The sequence below is a fragment of the Dendropsophus ebraccatus genome, chromosome 12 (genome assembly GCF_027789765.1).
Source record: "Dendropsophus ebraccatus isolate aDenEbr1 chromosome 12, aDenEbr1.pat, whole genome shotgun sequence".
In the NCBI taxonomy this organism is placed as follows: Eukaryota; Metazoa; Chordata; class Amphibia; order Anura; family Hylidae; genus Dendropsophus; species Dendropsophus ebraccatus.
The window spans coordinates 82,170,112-82,190,583 of record NC_091465.1 but is presented as its reverse complement, the minus strand read 5'-3'; the positions used below and the strand labels follow the sequence as shown (position 1 = coordinate 82,190,583).

The 20,472-nt window shown below is 39.1% G+C and overlaps 2 protein-coding genes across 2 annotated transcripts in view; both read right to left on the bottom strand.

Moving 5' to 3' along the window:
• The window catches only part of LOC138769024 (uncharacterized), a 40,582-nt gene extending 32,011 nt beyond the window's left edge, over window positions 1-8,571 (bottom strand). The window contains exon 1 of the mRNA XM_069947182.1: window positions 8,496-8,571. The gene's annotated coding sequence lies outside the window, so the exon portion shown is untranslated. The remainder of the gene's footprint in view (window positions 1-8,495) is intronic.
• A 5,863-nt stretch (window positions 8,572-14,434) lies between these two features.
• On the bottom strand, window positions 14,435-18,290 carry LOC138768824 (phospholipase A2 inhibitor 25 kDa subunit-like). Its single transcript, XM_069946781.1, has 5 exons — window positions 18,221-18,290; window positions 17,685-17,801; window positions 17,036-17,185; window positions 15,551-15,691; window positions 14,435-14,692 (listed from the first exon to the last, which is right to left on the bottom strand). Exons 1-5 carry the CDS (start codon window positions 18,270-18,272, stop codon window positions 14,499-14,501), a joined length of 654 nt encoding a protein of 217 aa, XP_069802882.1. The 5' UTR covers window positions 18,273-18,290; the 3' UTR covers window positions 14,435-14,498.
• Between the last annotated feature and the right edge of the window lie 2,182 nt (window positions 18,291-20,472).

Sequence of the window (20,472 nt, the reverse complement as noted above, 5' to 3'; positions counted from 1 at the left end):
ATAAATATCACCACATATATCACCATTCATATTACCATACATATCACCACATATATCACCATTGATATTACCATACATATAACCTCATATATCACCCTACATATCACCACATATATCACCACATATATCACCATACATATCACTATATATATCACCATACATATTACCACATATATCACCATTGATATTACCATACATATCACCACATATATCACTATACATATCACCACATATATCATCATACATATAACCATACATACCACCACATATATCACCATTCATATTACCATACATATTAACATACATATCACCACATATATCACCATTGATATTACCATACATATAACCACATATATTACTATACATATCACCACATCGTACATATAACAATACATACCACTACATATATCACTAAACATATCAACACATATATCCCTATACTTTTAACACATATATGACCATACATATCACAACATATATCACTATACATATCACCACATATGTCACCACATATATCACCATACATATCACAACATATGTAACCACATATATCACCATACATATCACCACATATATCACCATACATATCACCACATATATCATTACATATATCATAATACTTATCACCATACATATCACCGTACATATCACCATACACATCACCACACACATCACCACATATATCACCATACACATTACCATACATATCACCACACATAGCACCACATATGTCACCATACATATCACCACATTTATCACTATATATTTCACCCTACAAATAACCATACTTTTCACCACATATATCACCATACATATCACCACATATATCACCATAGATATCACCACATATATCACCATACATATCACCATACATATCACCACATATATCACTTTACGTATCACCACATATATCACCACATATAGCACCATACTTATCATCACATATATCACCATACATATCACGACATATATCACCATTGATATTACCATACATATCACCACATATATCACTATACATATCACCACATATATCATCATACATATAACCATACATACCACCACATATATCACTATACATATCACCATATATATCACCATACATACCACCACATATATCACTATACATACCACCACATATATCACTGTACATATCACCACATATATCACCATACATATCACAACATATATCACCATACATATCACCAAATATATCACCAAACATATCACCACATTTATCACCATACTTATCACTACATATATCACCATACATATCACCACATACATAACCATACATATCACCACATATATCAGCATACATATCACCACATATATAACCATACATATCACCACATTTATCACCATACATATCACTATATATATCACCATACATGTCACCACATATATCACCATAGATATCTCCACATATATCACCATACATGTGACCATACATATCACCACATATATCACTATACGTATCACCACATATATCACCATACATATCACCAAATATATCACCAAACATATCACCACATTTATCACCATACTTTTCACCACATATATCACTATACATATCACCACATATGTCACCACATATATCACCATACATATCACCACATATATCACCACACATATCACTACATATATATCCCCATACATGTCACCACATATATCACCATACATATCACCACATATGTCACCACATATATCAACATACATATCACCACATATATCACTATACATATCACCACATATATCACCATACATATCACCACATATATCACTATACATATCACCACATATATCTCCATAAATATCAACACATATATCACTATACATATCACCACATATGTCAGCACATATAAAACCATACATATCACCACATATGTCACCACATATATCACCATACATATCACTACATATATCACCATACATATCACCACATATATCACCATTGATATTACCATACATATCACCACATATATCACTATACATATCACCACATATATCATCATACATATAACCATACATACCACCACATATATCACCATCCATATTACCATACATATTAACATACATATCACCACATATATCACCATAGATATCACCATACATATCACCACATATATCACCATTGATATTACCATACATATAACCACATATATTACTATACATATCACCACATCGTACATATAACAATACATATCACTACATATATCACTAAATATATCACCACATATATCCCTATACATTTTAACACATATATGACCATACATATCACCACATATGTCACCATATATATCACCATACATATCACAACATATGTCACCACATATATCACCATACATATCACTACATATATCACCATACATATCACCATACATATCACCACATATATCACCATTGATATTACCATACATATCACCACATATATCACTATACATATCACCACATATATCATCATACATATAACCATACATACCACCACATATTCACTATACATATCACCACATATATCATTATACATATCACCATACATATCACCACATATATCAGCATACATATCACAACATATATCACCATACATATCACCAAATATATCACCAAACATATCACCACATTTATCACTATACTTATCACCATATATATTACCATACATATCACCACATATATAACCATACATATTACCACATATGTCACCACATATATCACCATACATATCACCACATTTATCACCATACATATCACTACATATATCACCATACATGTCACCACATACATAACCATACATATCACCACATATATCACTATACATGTGAATATACATATCACCACATATATCACTATACGTATCACCACATATATCACCATACATATCACCAAATATATCACCAAACATATCACCACATTTATCACCATACTTTTCACCACATATATCACTATACATATCACCACATATGTCACCACATATATCACCATACATATCACCACATATATCACCATACATATCACTACATATATCACCATACATGTCACCACATATTTCACCATACATATCACCACATATGTCACCACATATATCACCATACATATCACTACATATATCACCATACATATCACCACATATATCACCATTGATATTACCATACATATCACCACATATATCACTATACATATCACCACATATATCATCATACATATAACCATACATACCACCACATATATCACTATACATATCACCACATATATCACCATATATATCACCATACATATCATAACATATGTCACCACATATATCACCATACATATCACTACATATATCACTATACATATCACCATACATATCACCACATATATCACCATTGATATTACCATACATATCACCACATATATCACTATACATATCACCACATATATCATCATACATATAACCATACATACCACCACATATATCACTATACATATCACCACATATATCACCATACATATCACCATACATATCACCACATATATCAGCATACATATCACAACATATATCACCATACATATCACCATTGATATCACCATACATATCACCACATATATCACCATTGATATTACCATACATATAACCACATATATTACTATACATATCACCACATATATCCTCATACATATAACAATACATACCACTACATATATCACTAAACATATCACCACATATATCCCTATACATTTTAACACATATATGACCATACATATCACCACATATATCACTATACATATCACCACATATGTCACCACATATAATACCATACATATCACAACATATGTCACCACATATATCATCACATATATCATAATACTTATCACCATACACATTACCATACATATCACCACACATAGCACCACATATTTACCATACATATAACCATACATATCACCACATATATCACTATACATTTCACCCTACAAATAACCATACTTTTCACCACATATATCACCATACATATGACCACATATATCACCATAGATATCACCACATATATCACCATACATATCACCATACATATCACCACATATATCACTTTACGTATCACCACATATATCACCATACATATCACCAAATATATCACCAAAAATATCACCACATTTATCACCATACTTATCACTACCTATATCACCAAACATATCACCACATATATCACTATACATATCACCACATATATCACCATACATATCACCACATATATCACTATACATATCACCACATATATCTCCATAAATATCAACACATATATCACTATACATATCACCACATATGTCACCACATATATCAGCATACATGTCACCACATATAGCACCATACATATCACCACATATGTCACCACATACATCACCATACATATCACTACATATATCACTATACATATCACCATACATATCACCACATATATCACTATACATATCACCACATATATCATCATACATATAACCATACATACCACCACATATATCACTATACATATCACCACATATATCACCATACATATCACCACATATATCAGCATACATATCACAACATATATCACCATACATATCACCACATATATCACCATACATATCACCACATATATCACCATACATATCACTACATATATCACCATACATGTCACCACATATATCACCATAGATATCACCACATATATCACCATACATATCACCACATATGTCACCACATATATCACCTTACATATCACCACATATATCACTATACATATCACCACATATATCACCATACATATCACCACATATATCACTATACATATCACCACATATATCTCCATAAATATCAACACATATATCACTATACATATCGCCACATATGTCACCACATATATCAGCATACATATCACTACATATATCACCATACATATCACCACATATATCACCATTGATATTACCATACATATCACCACATATATCACTATACATATCACCACATATATCACCATACATATCACCATACATATCACCAAATATATCACCAAACATATCACCACATTTATCACCATACTTATCACTACCTATATCACCATACATATCACTACCTATATCACCATACATATCACCACATATATCACCATACATATCACCACATATATAACCATACATATCACCACATATGTCACCACATATATCACCTTACATATCACCTCATATATCACCATACATATCACTACATATATCACCATACATGTCACCACATATATCACCATAGATATCACCACATATATCACCATACATGTGACCATACATATCACCACATATATCACTATACGTATCACCACATATATCACCATACATATCACCAAATATATCACCAAACATATCACCACATTTATCACCATACTTTTCACCACATATATCACCATACATATCACCATACATATCACCACATTTATCACTATATATTTCACCCTACAAATAACCATACTTTTCACCACATATATCACCATACATATCACCACATATATCACCATAGATATCACTACATATATCACCATACATATCACCATACATATCACCACATATATCACTATACGTATCACCGCATATATTACCATACATATCACCAAATATATCACCAAATATATCACTACATTTATCACCATACTTATCACTACATATATCACCATACATATCACCACATTTATCACCATAGTTATCACCATACATATCACCACATATATCACCATTCATATTACCATACATATCACCACATATATCACCATACATATCACCAAATATATCACCAAACATATCACCACATTTATCACCATACTTATCACTACATATATCACCATACATATCACCACATATGTCACCATACTTATCACCACATATATCAGCATACATATCCCCACATATGTCACCACATATATCACCAAACATTTCACAACATATAGCACCACATATATCATCATACTTATCACCATAAAAATGACCATACATATCACCACACACATCACCATATATCACTATACATATTACCAAACATATCAACTCACATATCACCACATATATCACCGTACATATCACCACATATATTACCACATTTATCACCATACTTATTACCATACATATCACCACATATATCACTATACATTTCACCACATATATCACCATACATATCACCATATCTATCACCATACATATCACCACATTTATCACCATACTTATTACAACATATATCACCATACATATCACCACATATGTCACCACATACATTACCATACATATCACCACACATATCACCACATATATCACCATACATATCACCATACATATCACCACATATATCACTATACATATCACCACATATATCACCATACAGATCACCAAATATATCACTATACATATCACCACATATATCAACATACATATCAACAAACATATCACCATACTTATAACCACACATAATACCATACATATTACCACATATATCACCCTACATATCACCATACATATCACCACATATTTCAACATACTTATAACCACTTATATAACCAAACATATCACCACTTATGTAAGCACATATATCACCATACATATCACCACATATATCACCATACATATCACCACATATATCACCATACATATCACCACATATATCACCATACTTATCACCACATATATCACCATACATATCACCACATATGTAAACTCATATATCAGCATACATATCACCACATATATCACTATACATATCACTACATATATCACCATACATATCACCACATATATCACCATACTTATCACCACATATATCACCATACATATCACCACATATGTAAACTCATATATCAGCATACATATCACCACATATGTCACCACATATATCACCATACATATCACCACATATGTAAACTCATATATCAGCATACATATCATCTCACATATCACCACATATATCACCATACATATCACCACATATGTCACCATATATATCACCATACATATCACCAAATATATCACCAGACATATCACCACATATGTCACCATATATATCATCATACATATCACCACATATATCATCACATATATCATAATACTTATCACCATACATATCACCATACATATCACATATCACCACATATATCACCATACATATCATCACATATGTCACCACATATATCACCATACATATCACCACACATATCACCACATATATATAACCATACATATCACCACATATTTTCCACACATATCACCATTTATATCACCACATCTATCACCATACATATCACCACATCTATCACCATACATATCACCACATCTATCACCATACATATCACCACATCTATCACCATACATATCACCACATCTATCACCATACATATCACCACATCTATCACCATACATATCACCACATATATCACTATACTGTACATATTCAGGGCTGCATTTAGACTTAATGCACTAATCCTTAAAGTAAATCTGTCAGCCCCACAGCCCCACCCCTGGACAGGGCCCGGCATACATACAGACACGTGGCGATGACTTTTACACGTAGCGATGTACGCCTGATGATCAATGTTTTTTAGACTGGAATAAAGGACAACAATCAGCTGATGATCATTGTCTTTATTATACATCGTCCAGATAATCAGCAGATTATCGCTCTGTGTAATAGGACCCTCACTACAGGAATATGGGCCCTATACTGTGAGTAGCTGTCACTTCAGTTTCTTCTTATTAAAGACATCTTTATTGCAGCAAACTGGTTTAGGCTATGTTCACACTACGTATATGTCCGGCCGCATATTTTTAGCGGCCGGACATATACGTGTTAAACTCCGGCCGGGGATTTACGTAAGTTTCGGCCGGCTACGTACGGTCTGCGAACTTACGCCCGTAGTCTACTTACGCTTCCCAAGCGCCGTACGTAGCGATTTGACAGCGGTCTTTTACTTGGAAATCTTCGGCTAGCCCCGGACACTCCACAGAACCTTTTGGATCGGCAAATCAAAGTGCAAAAATGAAGAAATCACCACTACGTACAGGACCGCATGTTACGCTACGGGCGTAAGTTACAGCATTTTCGTCCTGAAACAATGATCTGGTTCATTTGTTACGGCGCCGCGTACGATCCTGGCGTAAGTTCATACGTAGTGTGAACTGTGCAGCCGTACTTCTTATACTTTCCATTGTACGCAAACTACGTAAGTCTCCGGCCGCTTATTCACGTAATGCGATACGGACGGAAACTTACGTAGTGTGAACATAGCCTTAACCCTCACAGTGTCTGCACAGGTAACGGATTCGTGAGCTGCAGGGAGGCAGTGTAACGGTTAAACTTTTGGCAATAAATAAATACAAGTTACTGATAAGGAGAAGCTAGTGAAACCTGAGAAGGGATCTGACCCCGTACACACACACACATATCCAGGCCCTGACGCCACACTGCTGTGACCCCCCCCAGCTAGGCCCCAATGAGATCAGAGAGCTGGACTTACACCATGATCTATTCCTCCCTGTACGGCCTATCAGGGGAGGAGACGCTGTCACTCGGCTGCTGCTGCCTGTGTGTGCAGGGCTGGAGACGATTATCAGAGCAGCCGGGGGAACATCCGGAAGTTCCTCTTAAGGCCCTATTCCATGGAACGTTTATTTTTCATAGACTCGCACCAACGACCGCTCGTTAACGATCACTTAACAATTTTTTTTTAGCGAACGATAATACATAATACACCGCGGAATGTGAACGATACCTGTAGTGAAACGATTATTTCGCGGCCGTTACATGGTTCGCCGGGGTGATCATGTAGGCCTTTTTACGAACGACTGGAAGATTTGTAATTTAATGAAATGAGTAGCGAATTATCTTTCAAAGACAAACCGGTTTTTTTTCGACATGCTGAAAAAGATTTTCAAACGATAATATAACGATTTTGCCTTGGTCGTTCGCTCGTTTACACTTCTTCCACGAAGCGATTATCGTTAACGAGCGGTCGTTGGAGCGAGTCTATGAACGATAAACGTTCCGTGGAATAGGGCCTTTACTCTGCTCTCCTCTTCTCTGCAGTCACAGGCTAACACCAGTGGGCCCCCCCACCGCCCTGGGCCCCTGTGCAGCCGAACCCCCGTCCTATATGTGTTCTTCTCTGTCTCCTCTGTCATGTGTCTCTGTACCAGGCTTCCTGCTCGGAACATGACAGAGGAGAACGCATCAAGGATGGAGAAGCAGGTGACGGATTACCCACACCTCTGCGGATCCAGGAAGATCTGCTCAGCCACTGGGTGCTGCAAGTGATGACAGCTCAGGGGGTCCAGTGTATTGCAGAAGCCGGCAATGGGGCCCCCTGATGCAGCAGGCCCCATAGCAGTCGCTATGGCTGCTACAGTGATAGTTACACCCCGTGTGTGGAAGTAAATCTTTACTATATTCTTGTCCACCCAGAGTCCAGGGTAAAGAGGAGTGAAAGGAGCAGCGAAAAAACCTGCTTCCTTTAGCTAAGCTGTTAAATTGACATCAGGCATCAGGGCCGTGACATCATGGGTGGGGTGGAGTTGACAAGGGGGTGTACAAATAAAAAATATATAAGTTACTGGACGTAAAAATATGCAAAAATGAAGTTATTACCAAAAGACATTGTCAGCATGCCAATATTACATTCAGTACTTCAACTACTGTTTGCCGAACTATCGGCAATACTGTGTCTATTGTCATTTACCATGTTTCTCAGAAGATAAGACCTGGCTTCATTTTGTGACTCTTTGTTGTAGACTTGAAATATTAGCCCTAATTACTCCTAATATAAGCCCTACTCCTAATATAAGGCCTAGTTATAGTCAGCTGACCAGATCCCTGACACTGGGTGGATGAGCATCAGCCAATCAGGGCCAGAACTGTTATGGGGACTACCTGCAGCAGGAGTTATATACAGTATGTGGACTACCTGAAGCAAGGGGGTGGGGGCACTACCTGCAGCAGGAGATATATACAGTATGGGGACTACCTGCAGCAGGAGTTATATATAGTATGTGGACTACCTGCAGCAAGGGGGGGGGGGCACTATCTGCAGCAGGAGTTATATACAGTATGGGGACTACCTGCAGCAGGAGTTATATACAGTATGAGGACTACCTGCAGCAGGAGTTATATACAGTATGGGGACTACCTGCAGCAAGGGGGGGGGGCACTACCTGCAGCAGGAGTTATATACAGTATGGGGACTACCTGCAGCAAGGGGGGGCACTACCTGCAGAAGGAGTTATATACAGTATGGGGACTACCTGCAACAAAGGGGGGGACACTACCTGCAGCAGGAGTTATATACAGTATGTGGACTACCTGCAGCAAGGGGGTGGGGGCACTACCTGCAGCAGGAGATATATACAGTATGGGGACTACCTGCAGCAGGAGTTATATATAGTATGTGGACTACCTGCAGCAAGGGGGGGGGGGGGGCACTACCTGCAGCAGGAGTTATATACAGTATGGGGACTACCTGCAGCAGGAGTTATATACAGTATGAGGACTACCTGCAGCAGGAGTTATATACAGTATGGGGACTACCTGCAGCAAGGGGGGGGGCACTACCTGCAGCAGGAGTTATATACAGTATGGGGACTACCTGCAGCAGAAGTTATATACAGTATGGGGACTACCTGCAGCAAGGGGGGGGCACTATCTGCAGCAGGAGTTATATACAGTATGGGGACTATCTGCAGCAAGGGGGGGCACTACCTGCAGCAGGAGTTATATACAGTATGGGGACTACCTGCAGCAAGGGGGGGAACACTACCTGCCACAGGAGTTATATACAGTATGGGGACTACCTGCAGCAAGGGGAGGGGGGAACTACCTGCAGCAGGAGTTATATACAGTATGGGGACTATCTGCAGCAAGGGGGGGGGGGGAACTACCTGCAGCAGGAGTTATATACAGTATGGGGACTACCTGCAGCAAGGGAGGGGGGACACTACCTGCCACAGGAGTTATATACAGTATGGGGACTATCTGCAGCAAGGGGGGGGGGAACTACCTGCAGCAGGAGTTATATACAGTATGGGGACTACCTGCAGCAAGGGAGGGGGGACACTACCTGCAGCAGGAGTTATATACAGTATGGGGACTACCTGCAGAGGCGGTAGGGAGGAATGCAGTATGGGGACTACCTGCAGTTGGGAATGTATACAGTATGGGGACTACCTGCAGCAGGGGGGGGGGGGGGCACACTACCTGCAGAGGGGGATGTGTACAGTATGGCGACTACCTGCAGAGGGGGCAGGAATACAGTATGGAGGCCTAACTACAGGGGAACTTACAGTATAGGAGCCTAATAACAGCGGGGCATACAGTATGGGGCTCTTCCCTATAGAGTGGGGCTACAGTGTAAAGACATACTGTGTTTTTCTGAAAAAATAAATATATATATGTATCACCTTTTTATTTTCCAAGAAAAGCGGTAATAAGGCATAGGGTGACATAGAGTACTATGTTACGGGAGGTTCATTTATTAAACAGACAGAGCGATTATACTAGAAGCCTGCAGCCAGGATTTATTGAGTAATTAGATCACTGGAATGAGATGGCATCAGGTTACTGAGTGAATTGATGCCTACAGGGCGCATGTCCCAGGGATTTCATTCATAAATGTGCACATACTGTAGTAATGTCAGTGAGATGTTGCGGTTACTCCCATCACAGGGAATTAGACCTTCCTGCTGGGAGTGTATCACAGTACGCAGTGCGTTGCTTTTATACCATCCTTATCATTTATTATTCAGCCAATTCCTAACCCGACCCATACATGTACAGTATGTCGTGCGCTGGATGGGCGCCCACCGCTATCAGCTGCCGACAATCACCGGTCAGTATCACAGATCAGTTTGATGCATGTATTCTACAATCAATAGCAATCGCAGCATCTAGTGAGATATTAAGCAGGTGCCGTACCTGTTGGGATCCAGATCAGTACCAACGTGATACAATCGTAATGTGCTGTTCTATTGTCGTGGAGGCCCAAGACTTTTTGGAGGTTTCTGTAGCTGCTATGTAAGATTTCGTAGTATATACTCACTGTGCTTACTGGACTGAAGCAATGCTGCCACCAAGCGGCTACTTCTCTCAGGTTTATTTTTATAGCTAACAAACATGGCATACTCTGCTTAAAGGGAACCTGTCGGCAGCATTCTCACTGGTATGCCCCACTTCTAGATGGCATTTTTTGTTTCTTTCCCTCTTTGAATCGTTTTGGGTCCCATTAGTTGAAGATGGAAGAATTTAGAGATGAGCGAAGCAGCCAGAAATCCCTTTCGCGAGTTTTGCAAATTTTCAGTCAAACTCAAAAAGATTCCCAAATTGAGTCTTAACGAATTTCATTAAAACGGCCATGTTGTTGTAAAAGTGTCAAAAATTATCCCAATTTTTTTTTTAAAAATATCAATCATCCCATTCCTCTCCTCTCTGTCCCTATCTCTCTCTGTTAGTCTCTCCCTGCTCTGCTGTAACTGCCTGCTGCCATCCTGCCCTCTCCTCTACACACATCCAACTGGCCTCCTCCGTTACTGAACCTCCTTATATGGAGGGGGAGGGGCTGACATCACAGAGGGGCCCGCAGCTGATTGGATGGGCACTAGGGATTATGGTTAATCCCTTTCTCCCACCCAGTGATGCTCCAGACAGCATGTGCGGTTATTATTTTATTTATTTATTGCAAATTTCCTTAACAAATCGGTCGGAATTTAATAATTTGTGGCAGAATGAAGTGAATAGACAGCGCGATTCACAGCAAATCTTGATTCGCCAGATTCGCTTTGCTCACCTCTAGAAGGATTGCAATACAGTAGGTAAAATAGCAATGATTTCTTTAGTTTTAGCCTAAATAACAGAGAATTAAAACACCAGACAGCTGGAGCGACCCTTTTCAATCCATTTGGGACTTTTACCGTATTTTCTGGTGCATAAGATTACTTTTTACCCCCCAAAAAATCTTCTTGGAAGTCAGGGGTTGTCCATTACGCCGGGTTTGGTGGCCCCATACGGTGGGGGAGCTAAAAAATGGCCGCATCCCCACCGTATGGGGCGACCACTATAAAAATAAAAAAAAACTATTCTACTCACCCCTGACCCGTTCCCGGCAGCTGTGCATCTCCAGTCCAGTTCCTGGCGCAGGCAGTGTGACATGCACTGCCTGCACGGGAGGTCCCCGAAGCTCTCCCGGGCAGCTGAGTGTTTCATCAGAGAGGTTCGGAGATGCTCAGACACCGGGAGAGCTTTGGGAGAATGAGGCTTTGGGAACTTGCGACGCCTCTGCCATTCTCCCGAAGATCTCCCAGCAGCCAAGCGTTGCCGAGCCTCTCCCGGGAGAGCTTCAGGGACCTCCGGTGCAGGCAGTGTGCGTCACACTCTCTGCGCCGGGAATGGGACAGGAGACGTATGGCTGCCGGGAACAGGTCACAGGTTGGTTGTTTTTTTTTTCCTTTAGCTGCTGTTAACCCCTGCCTGACCGCAGCAGAGCTCCAGCTAGTCAACCCTGCTACGGTCAGGCAGGGGTTAACATTTTCCGGCATATAAGGCTTATTGAAAGTCAGAGGTCATCTTATACGCCCAGTCGTCTTATACGCAAGAAAATACGGTACTCATTATTAAGAAGAAACAGAAAACACCACGTATAAAGTCTGTCTCAGAAGTCGCGCCGGAGTGTTCAGAGGGGGTACCCACAGATGTCACATGAGGACCATGAAGTCAAATAATTTAATTTGCAGACTAAGCTTACGGCCTTGCTGGAAGTTTTTACCAAGGAGGTGACACTTTTGGATTCCTATAATGGTTTCCGGTATTTTTTTTGAATATACAATAATATCTAGTGCTTAAAGGACTCGCAGCATAGACAACATTCTTCCTTTAATGATGTCCTTTATTGTTATCCTATAGATAAATGTTTAACATAAGGTTTGCATCTACAATCACTCTTATAAGACCATTTTATTTGAATGGGTATAAAAGAGCTAGTAAAGAAGAAACGTGAAGAAAAGATCAAAGCAAAGGACAAATCCAGGAAAGAAGAGAAGGGTGAGCAGTAGTGAACGCATCAATAATAGCACAGTCCCTTATACAGTCCAGCTACAGCTCCTGAAAGGCGAACACTTCCAGGAAATCAAATCATCTGTACAGTTCTGTGCGGGTCAGCTTTATTTTAGACCCCAACCCCACCCCACCAACTGGCCACCTGTCCTCCTCCCATAGTGGTCTCTATTTCTGTCTTTGTTCCTCTCCTCCCAAAGTGGTTTGTACCCTTACCCTCTCCTGCGCGGCGCCGTAGCATGACATCACCTGGCACCCGGACCACATGTCACCTTCCCTACGTGTGATATCATATATCATTGTAACATATCATTATCAAGATGTGGAGAACATCAAAGAAAGAGCACACGTGAAGGAGCCGAATATCTACAAAAATTTGTCATTTATTCCGGACACGTTCGTCCAAGAGTCCTTAACGGCTGATAAATCAGAAGAACAGTTTCAGCAGCAGGAGACAGGTGATGGCCGGGGTGAGGACGACTTGATGGACACTTATCCCACCGCTGGTGCATTTCATCTTAACTTCAGTGGTCGTACCTGCAACGGTTAGGGACTTCTCACCGAGATTACAGATGGATGGTGTTGCGCACCCCCGAACGGCTGCCGATAGTTTGACTGATCCTGCAGACAGACATAAAAACTTTCGTATAACATACTATTATGTAAAATGATTGTAGAAGGTATATACTGGCCAACTATAGAATAGATTTTATTTAATAAATTATACTGGAAATAAATCAGCTTTATTTAGTACATTTTAAAGGTTTATAAACCCTATTAAAGACCCAATATACTGCTAGGTGCTTCAGCATCAAATTAGATATGTTTTTTTCCCCCCATTTGGCTTTATTACTACTACCAACCCTCAATGCCAATAAGTGGCATAAAAGGGCCTCAAATGTTAGGACTTTCTTATTATTGCTATTCCTTCACAAAAGGACAGTGTGTGTACATCTGATGACTATCAGTGATCAGGAAAGTGAGAACCTTCCAGTCTTTATCAATAGTTCCTATTAAAGGGGATATGTGGCCACCCCACAACGCCCCCCCCCCACCATGCCAAAAAAGAGGTGTTACTAGTAATATATCCTCATTCCTGAGATATTTCAATTTATATTCAGACAATTCAGCTAATAAATAGTCAGATAGTCAAAGTCAGCTAATAGATAGTCAGATATTCAAAGAATACAGAAAGGCAAGGGGCTGCATGAACATAATAAATAAAGTATACTTACCAGTCCCTGTGCCCCTGTAACACTGTACTGAGGTCTCTCAGACAGCCGCCGGAAGCCATAAGTGACTGCCCTGTGTCCTGCTTCTGGAATGTTATAGCCTCATTGATGTATTGCCTGCTCAGCCAATCAGTCACTGCAGCAGTGTCCTGCCCCAATCACTGATTGGGTGAGCCGGGTACATGACTTTTTTTGGGTTAATTACAGGTCCTACTTAAAGGCAAGTGCAAAGCTATAGTATTCATACCTTTTATTTTTGTTGTCTGGAGAAGACACATAGTCTCATCCCCTGTGCAATGTATTGTTTCTTTAGTGTAACACCAGGTAGAGTGGGTAGATACACAGGATCGGCAGACCACTCCGTTGGACTTAGTGCCTATTGTTGGGACTAATTTTGAACAACAGAAAGAAATAAAGAGAGGGGTAGTTTTTATTTGACATAGTACACCATAATGTTTGTATATGTGCATGTAAGTTATATACATTAGAGGTCATTCAGATCCAAAGCTCTTTATTCCTCTAGTCTAGATTAGTCTAGAAGTCTTACTAAGGAACACCTCTATTACCTATATATTGACATATTAAAGATGTTTCCAGGGCTTGAAATTAATTTAAATTTAATTTTTACAACCAGGACCCTTTTCTGCAAATTGTCTGGGAAGGGGGTGATTGAAAAAAATGACATACACTTACCTCCCTGGCTTCTGCACTGGTGCCCATACTCTGCTGCTCTGATCCCTGATATGCACCCACTTCCAGGTTTTGAAATTTAATGATCGGGTCCACTTAGAGTCTGTAGGGGTGCCTGCCTGCAGTGCCAGCCTCTGCAGCTAAGTGCCTGCCTGCTGAGCTGCCGTCTCAGAACCTAGAGGTGATTGCACTCAGGGACTGGAGCACCCAATTACAGGCTGCTGTGCAGGAGCCAGGGAGGTAAGTGTATGTCCCCCCCCCCCCCCCCCAATCATCCCTTCCACAGGCTTTCTGCAGAAAGAGGTCGCTTCTGGACAGACAACCCCTTTAATGCTATTTTTCCCTCCCGCCTTAAAAGCCATAAAATGTAATTCTATGGATGGAGCTTTTGCATGTGCTAGGATATATTTTTACTTTTTGATTCCACCCTATATTTCACCATGTAACTTTTTTTTTTTTAATTAATAAAATAAATAAATTATAACTTGTGTACTCAGATTTAAAAAAAAAAAATTGATTTAGTCTAAATTAATTACGCAGTAACGACGACATCTTCTTTGTTTTCTTTAAGTCAATGCTGAATACAACAATGGTAAGTAAGTGTGTATAGTTGTTGATTTGTTTTACTACTTTGAAAAGCAAGATTCTTTTTTAATTCCCATTTTCTGACCCGTTTAGCTTTTCTTTTTTTTTGCACAGTATAATTTTTATTTATACCCTTTCTGGCCTTTTTTTTAATCTCTTTTTTATTCCATCTTTTGTGGGCAACTGTTCTGGCATATTTGTTTTACCTTCACATTTACAATGTTCCCCATGAGGTACATAGTGCTGTGTTTTATTTTAGAATATTGTACTTTTTTTTTTACCTTTTCATAGTCTATTTTGAGTTAAGTAAAGATCAGGAAAATGTAACATTTGTTGTTAGAATATATATATATATATATATATATATATATATATATATATATATATATGGATTACTGTTTATTTGTTATTTTCCACCCCACCCACAAGAGGTTAAATGCAGACATTGATGACTTACATGCCGGAATATTCGGGGTACAGTTGTCAGTGCTGCAACATGAAGTGGCTATCCTGACTTGTTCTTGCTTTAGGGTTGTGCTGCCATTGATGTTACAGTGAAATGAAGGTAAGCAGGTTCTCACTATTCCGACAATATTTCCACCTACAGCTAAACATAAACAAAGTTTTTTTTCTCACTGAAATTTACAAATGGAAGAATATATTTTAAAAGAAACGGGTATTATATACTTAAGAATTATTTTTATCCTTAATGCAAAAAAAAGAAGAAATGTAGACTTAACATGTAGAGAATTTTTCTTTGTCTATTCAATCCACCCTGCCCCCTCCCTCTGGTAATGCCCTAGCCAGCTGCCCACTGATTCCTCTGCAGTCCCTGTAAAGCTGCCCCACCCGCTAACTAAAAAAAGAGAATTTTTTTTGTTACAATTGTATATTGTAAATTTAATATAAATATACGGAATACAGGTAAGAAAACCTTCTATGTAAAGTCTATTAGATCTCTATTGGTTTCCAGCAAGCAGAGATATTAAAATGGCAAGGAAAAAAAAAAAAAAAACTATTAGAAAGTAATATAACTTTGTGGAATGTATTTACATAAGATTAACCACCTGCAGAACAAAACTAATGTAATTAATCACCTGACTCACCAGTGGTGGATTCTGTGTATGTCGATCCGCACTGATAGCCTGAAGAACAAGTCTTACTGGGGCCTGAGCATAATGGGGATATAGTAGACATACACTGCGTACACGAGAGAGCGAAACCTAGAGAGACATCACACAGCACAGAGATCAGTCATCCGGTAATGTTACTGATGTAACAGATTATTTGACAGATTTTTTTTTTATAGCCAAAGCCAGGAATGGATTTGATTAGGGGAGAAATCTTAGTCTCTCCTTTGTTACCTGTTCTCTGTTTATAGTCTATTCCTGGCTTTGGCTAAAAAATATTTCAAATAATCTGTTGGTGTAATCGGATCCTTATTGTTCTGTCTACTAGGAGTTCTAGAGATTACAAATGTAGAATAACGATAATGATGATAATAATAATAATAATAATAATAATAATAATAATAATAATATAATAATAATAATAATAATTACAAATAATTAGTTACAATATTATAAATAAACCCATAAAAAGTAAAGCCAATTCATACACTATGATTGATCAAGTAACTCACTTGTTGCTATAAGAGCTGAGAGGAGACTCAGGATCCCGGTCATGGACGTCATGGTTCTGTTCCTGTAGACGGATCCTACTGTGAGATGGAAACCTCAGTTGGTTATTTTATTGGTCTTCATTGGGTGGGACATGGGGAGGAGCGAGAAGCAATACCCCGCCCACTAACCTAAAGTTAATTCCTCTCCTCCCTTTAAGAAATCTTAAGATAAGTTTGTTATATCAATTACTGTAGGTGATTCAGAAATTTGAAGAAAGTCATTACCCCTATAAGAATTACAAGATTTAAAAATATACATTTTTTAAGCCTTATAATAAAATCCAGCAAAACACCAGTAAAATATATATCTAAGGTGTTTTGTTTTTAACTGTATTCTAAGTCTCTATGTATTTGTTCTCCTAGCATCACCTCCTTCTCATCTACCTGTGTCTGGTTTCCTTCACAACTACACAATCTTGGGGCACCCCACCACAATTTACCACTGCCAGATACAATATTGGGGTGTACACTGGGAGAAACGTCCACACCACCTGCAGCCCCCTAACCTGAGCGGAGTTATTGCCCTATGAAGCCCTCATGCCTGGCAGTGAGTGTGACCCCTGGTTGTGGAGCTCCTCGAGTCTTGTCCATCCCTCCCCCCTCCCATATCTCGTAACCCTCATCCCCCCCCCCCTTCCCGGGCCATTACACTCCTACTGTATCAAGAAGCAAATAGCTACTTTATCCCACTTCTGACTAACCTGCCTGGCAATCCATAGGTTCACCAGTCTGATAATACTATTTGCTCTGCATCCTACTCATGGATAACAATAAACAGCAAACACCACGTACAAAAGAACATTTCCTAGCAGATTCACAGCACATTGTACTACACAGGTGTTACATGGAAACTTTGCTAGAACTCATGATTAAATGTTGAAATGACAAAGCTTGTCTTAATCTCAGCAGTGATTCTCATTCATCCAATCACTGAGTGAGGCGGGACATTACTGCAAACAGTGATTGGCTGAGCGGGCAGACTGTCTGTCTTGGAAGTGGTGACTGGAGTGTTCAGTGGGGGACCTGAAGATGTCACATGAGGACCACGGGGGAGCGTGTTAGGTGAGTATGGGTTGCCTATTATTTTCTCAGTAACACCTACAAACCATATATATGAAAGAAATCTGAATTTCTTGAGTACCCTTTTAAAAGTCTCTAAGTCTCTAAGTGAAAGTCCCCCTTGCATCAAGTCTTCCTCATCTCCCTGTCTGGTTGCTACCACCATCTTTGTACACACCAATGGTCAGACACAGTAACAGAGTGTGCCCCAGGAGAAACATCCACACCATCGACACTCTGTGCAGTCCCCTAACCAGTCCTAGGGGGAGCACTGGAGCTATTGCTATGACCATGACATCTGTAGATATTTCACCTCAGGTGTCCACACTGCGGCACTACTATACTCAGCAGAACAGTTTCTTTGGTGGTACAGTAACATGTATAAATATTACAGTAACATATATATCTATTATAGTAACATGTATATATATATTACCGCAACATGTATATCTATTATAGTAACGTGTATATATTACAGTAACATATATATCTATTACAGTAACATGTATATCTATTATAGTAACGTGTATATATTACAGTAACATATATATCTATTACAGTAACATGGTGTATGTTGCATCTTTACCAACTATATGTGACTTATTAAGAAAATTCACTGCCACCTGTGATAAATATTACCCTGAATTCAAAAGTATATCACTGCCAAGGGTAAGTAAAACTTAACATTTAATATATATCTAATAAAATTGTTCACCTATTTGATACAACTCTAAATAATAACCAGCACCAAAATAATCAAAGCATAAGGTATATACATTTGTCACAATGTAACTGCGACATGTGACACCATGCCAGTCTTGAGGCTGGACTTACTCCACCACGATCCTAAATATACAAGCGGAGAAACAGGGGACACTATGGATGGCGGTCCCTAACTCCTGCTGGTGACGTAATAAACGGTGGCTCAGGGTAGGTAGGCAAGGGGCGTGTAGGGCATTCTAGGTGGGGTGTGCCTAGGTCGCCCTGCGTCTGATATACTATTCTAACCTGCCCTAGGCGGAGTAACGTCCTTAGAAGGACGCCCCCCGCACCCGATCCTAACCCTAATTCTCCTCGTTATGTCCCTATGTATAGTGTGACTAACTGTCTCACTGACGGACCCTAGTCTGACTAGTTCAACTAGTGACCGATAT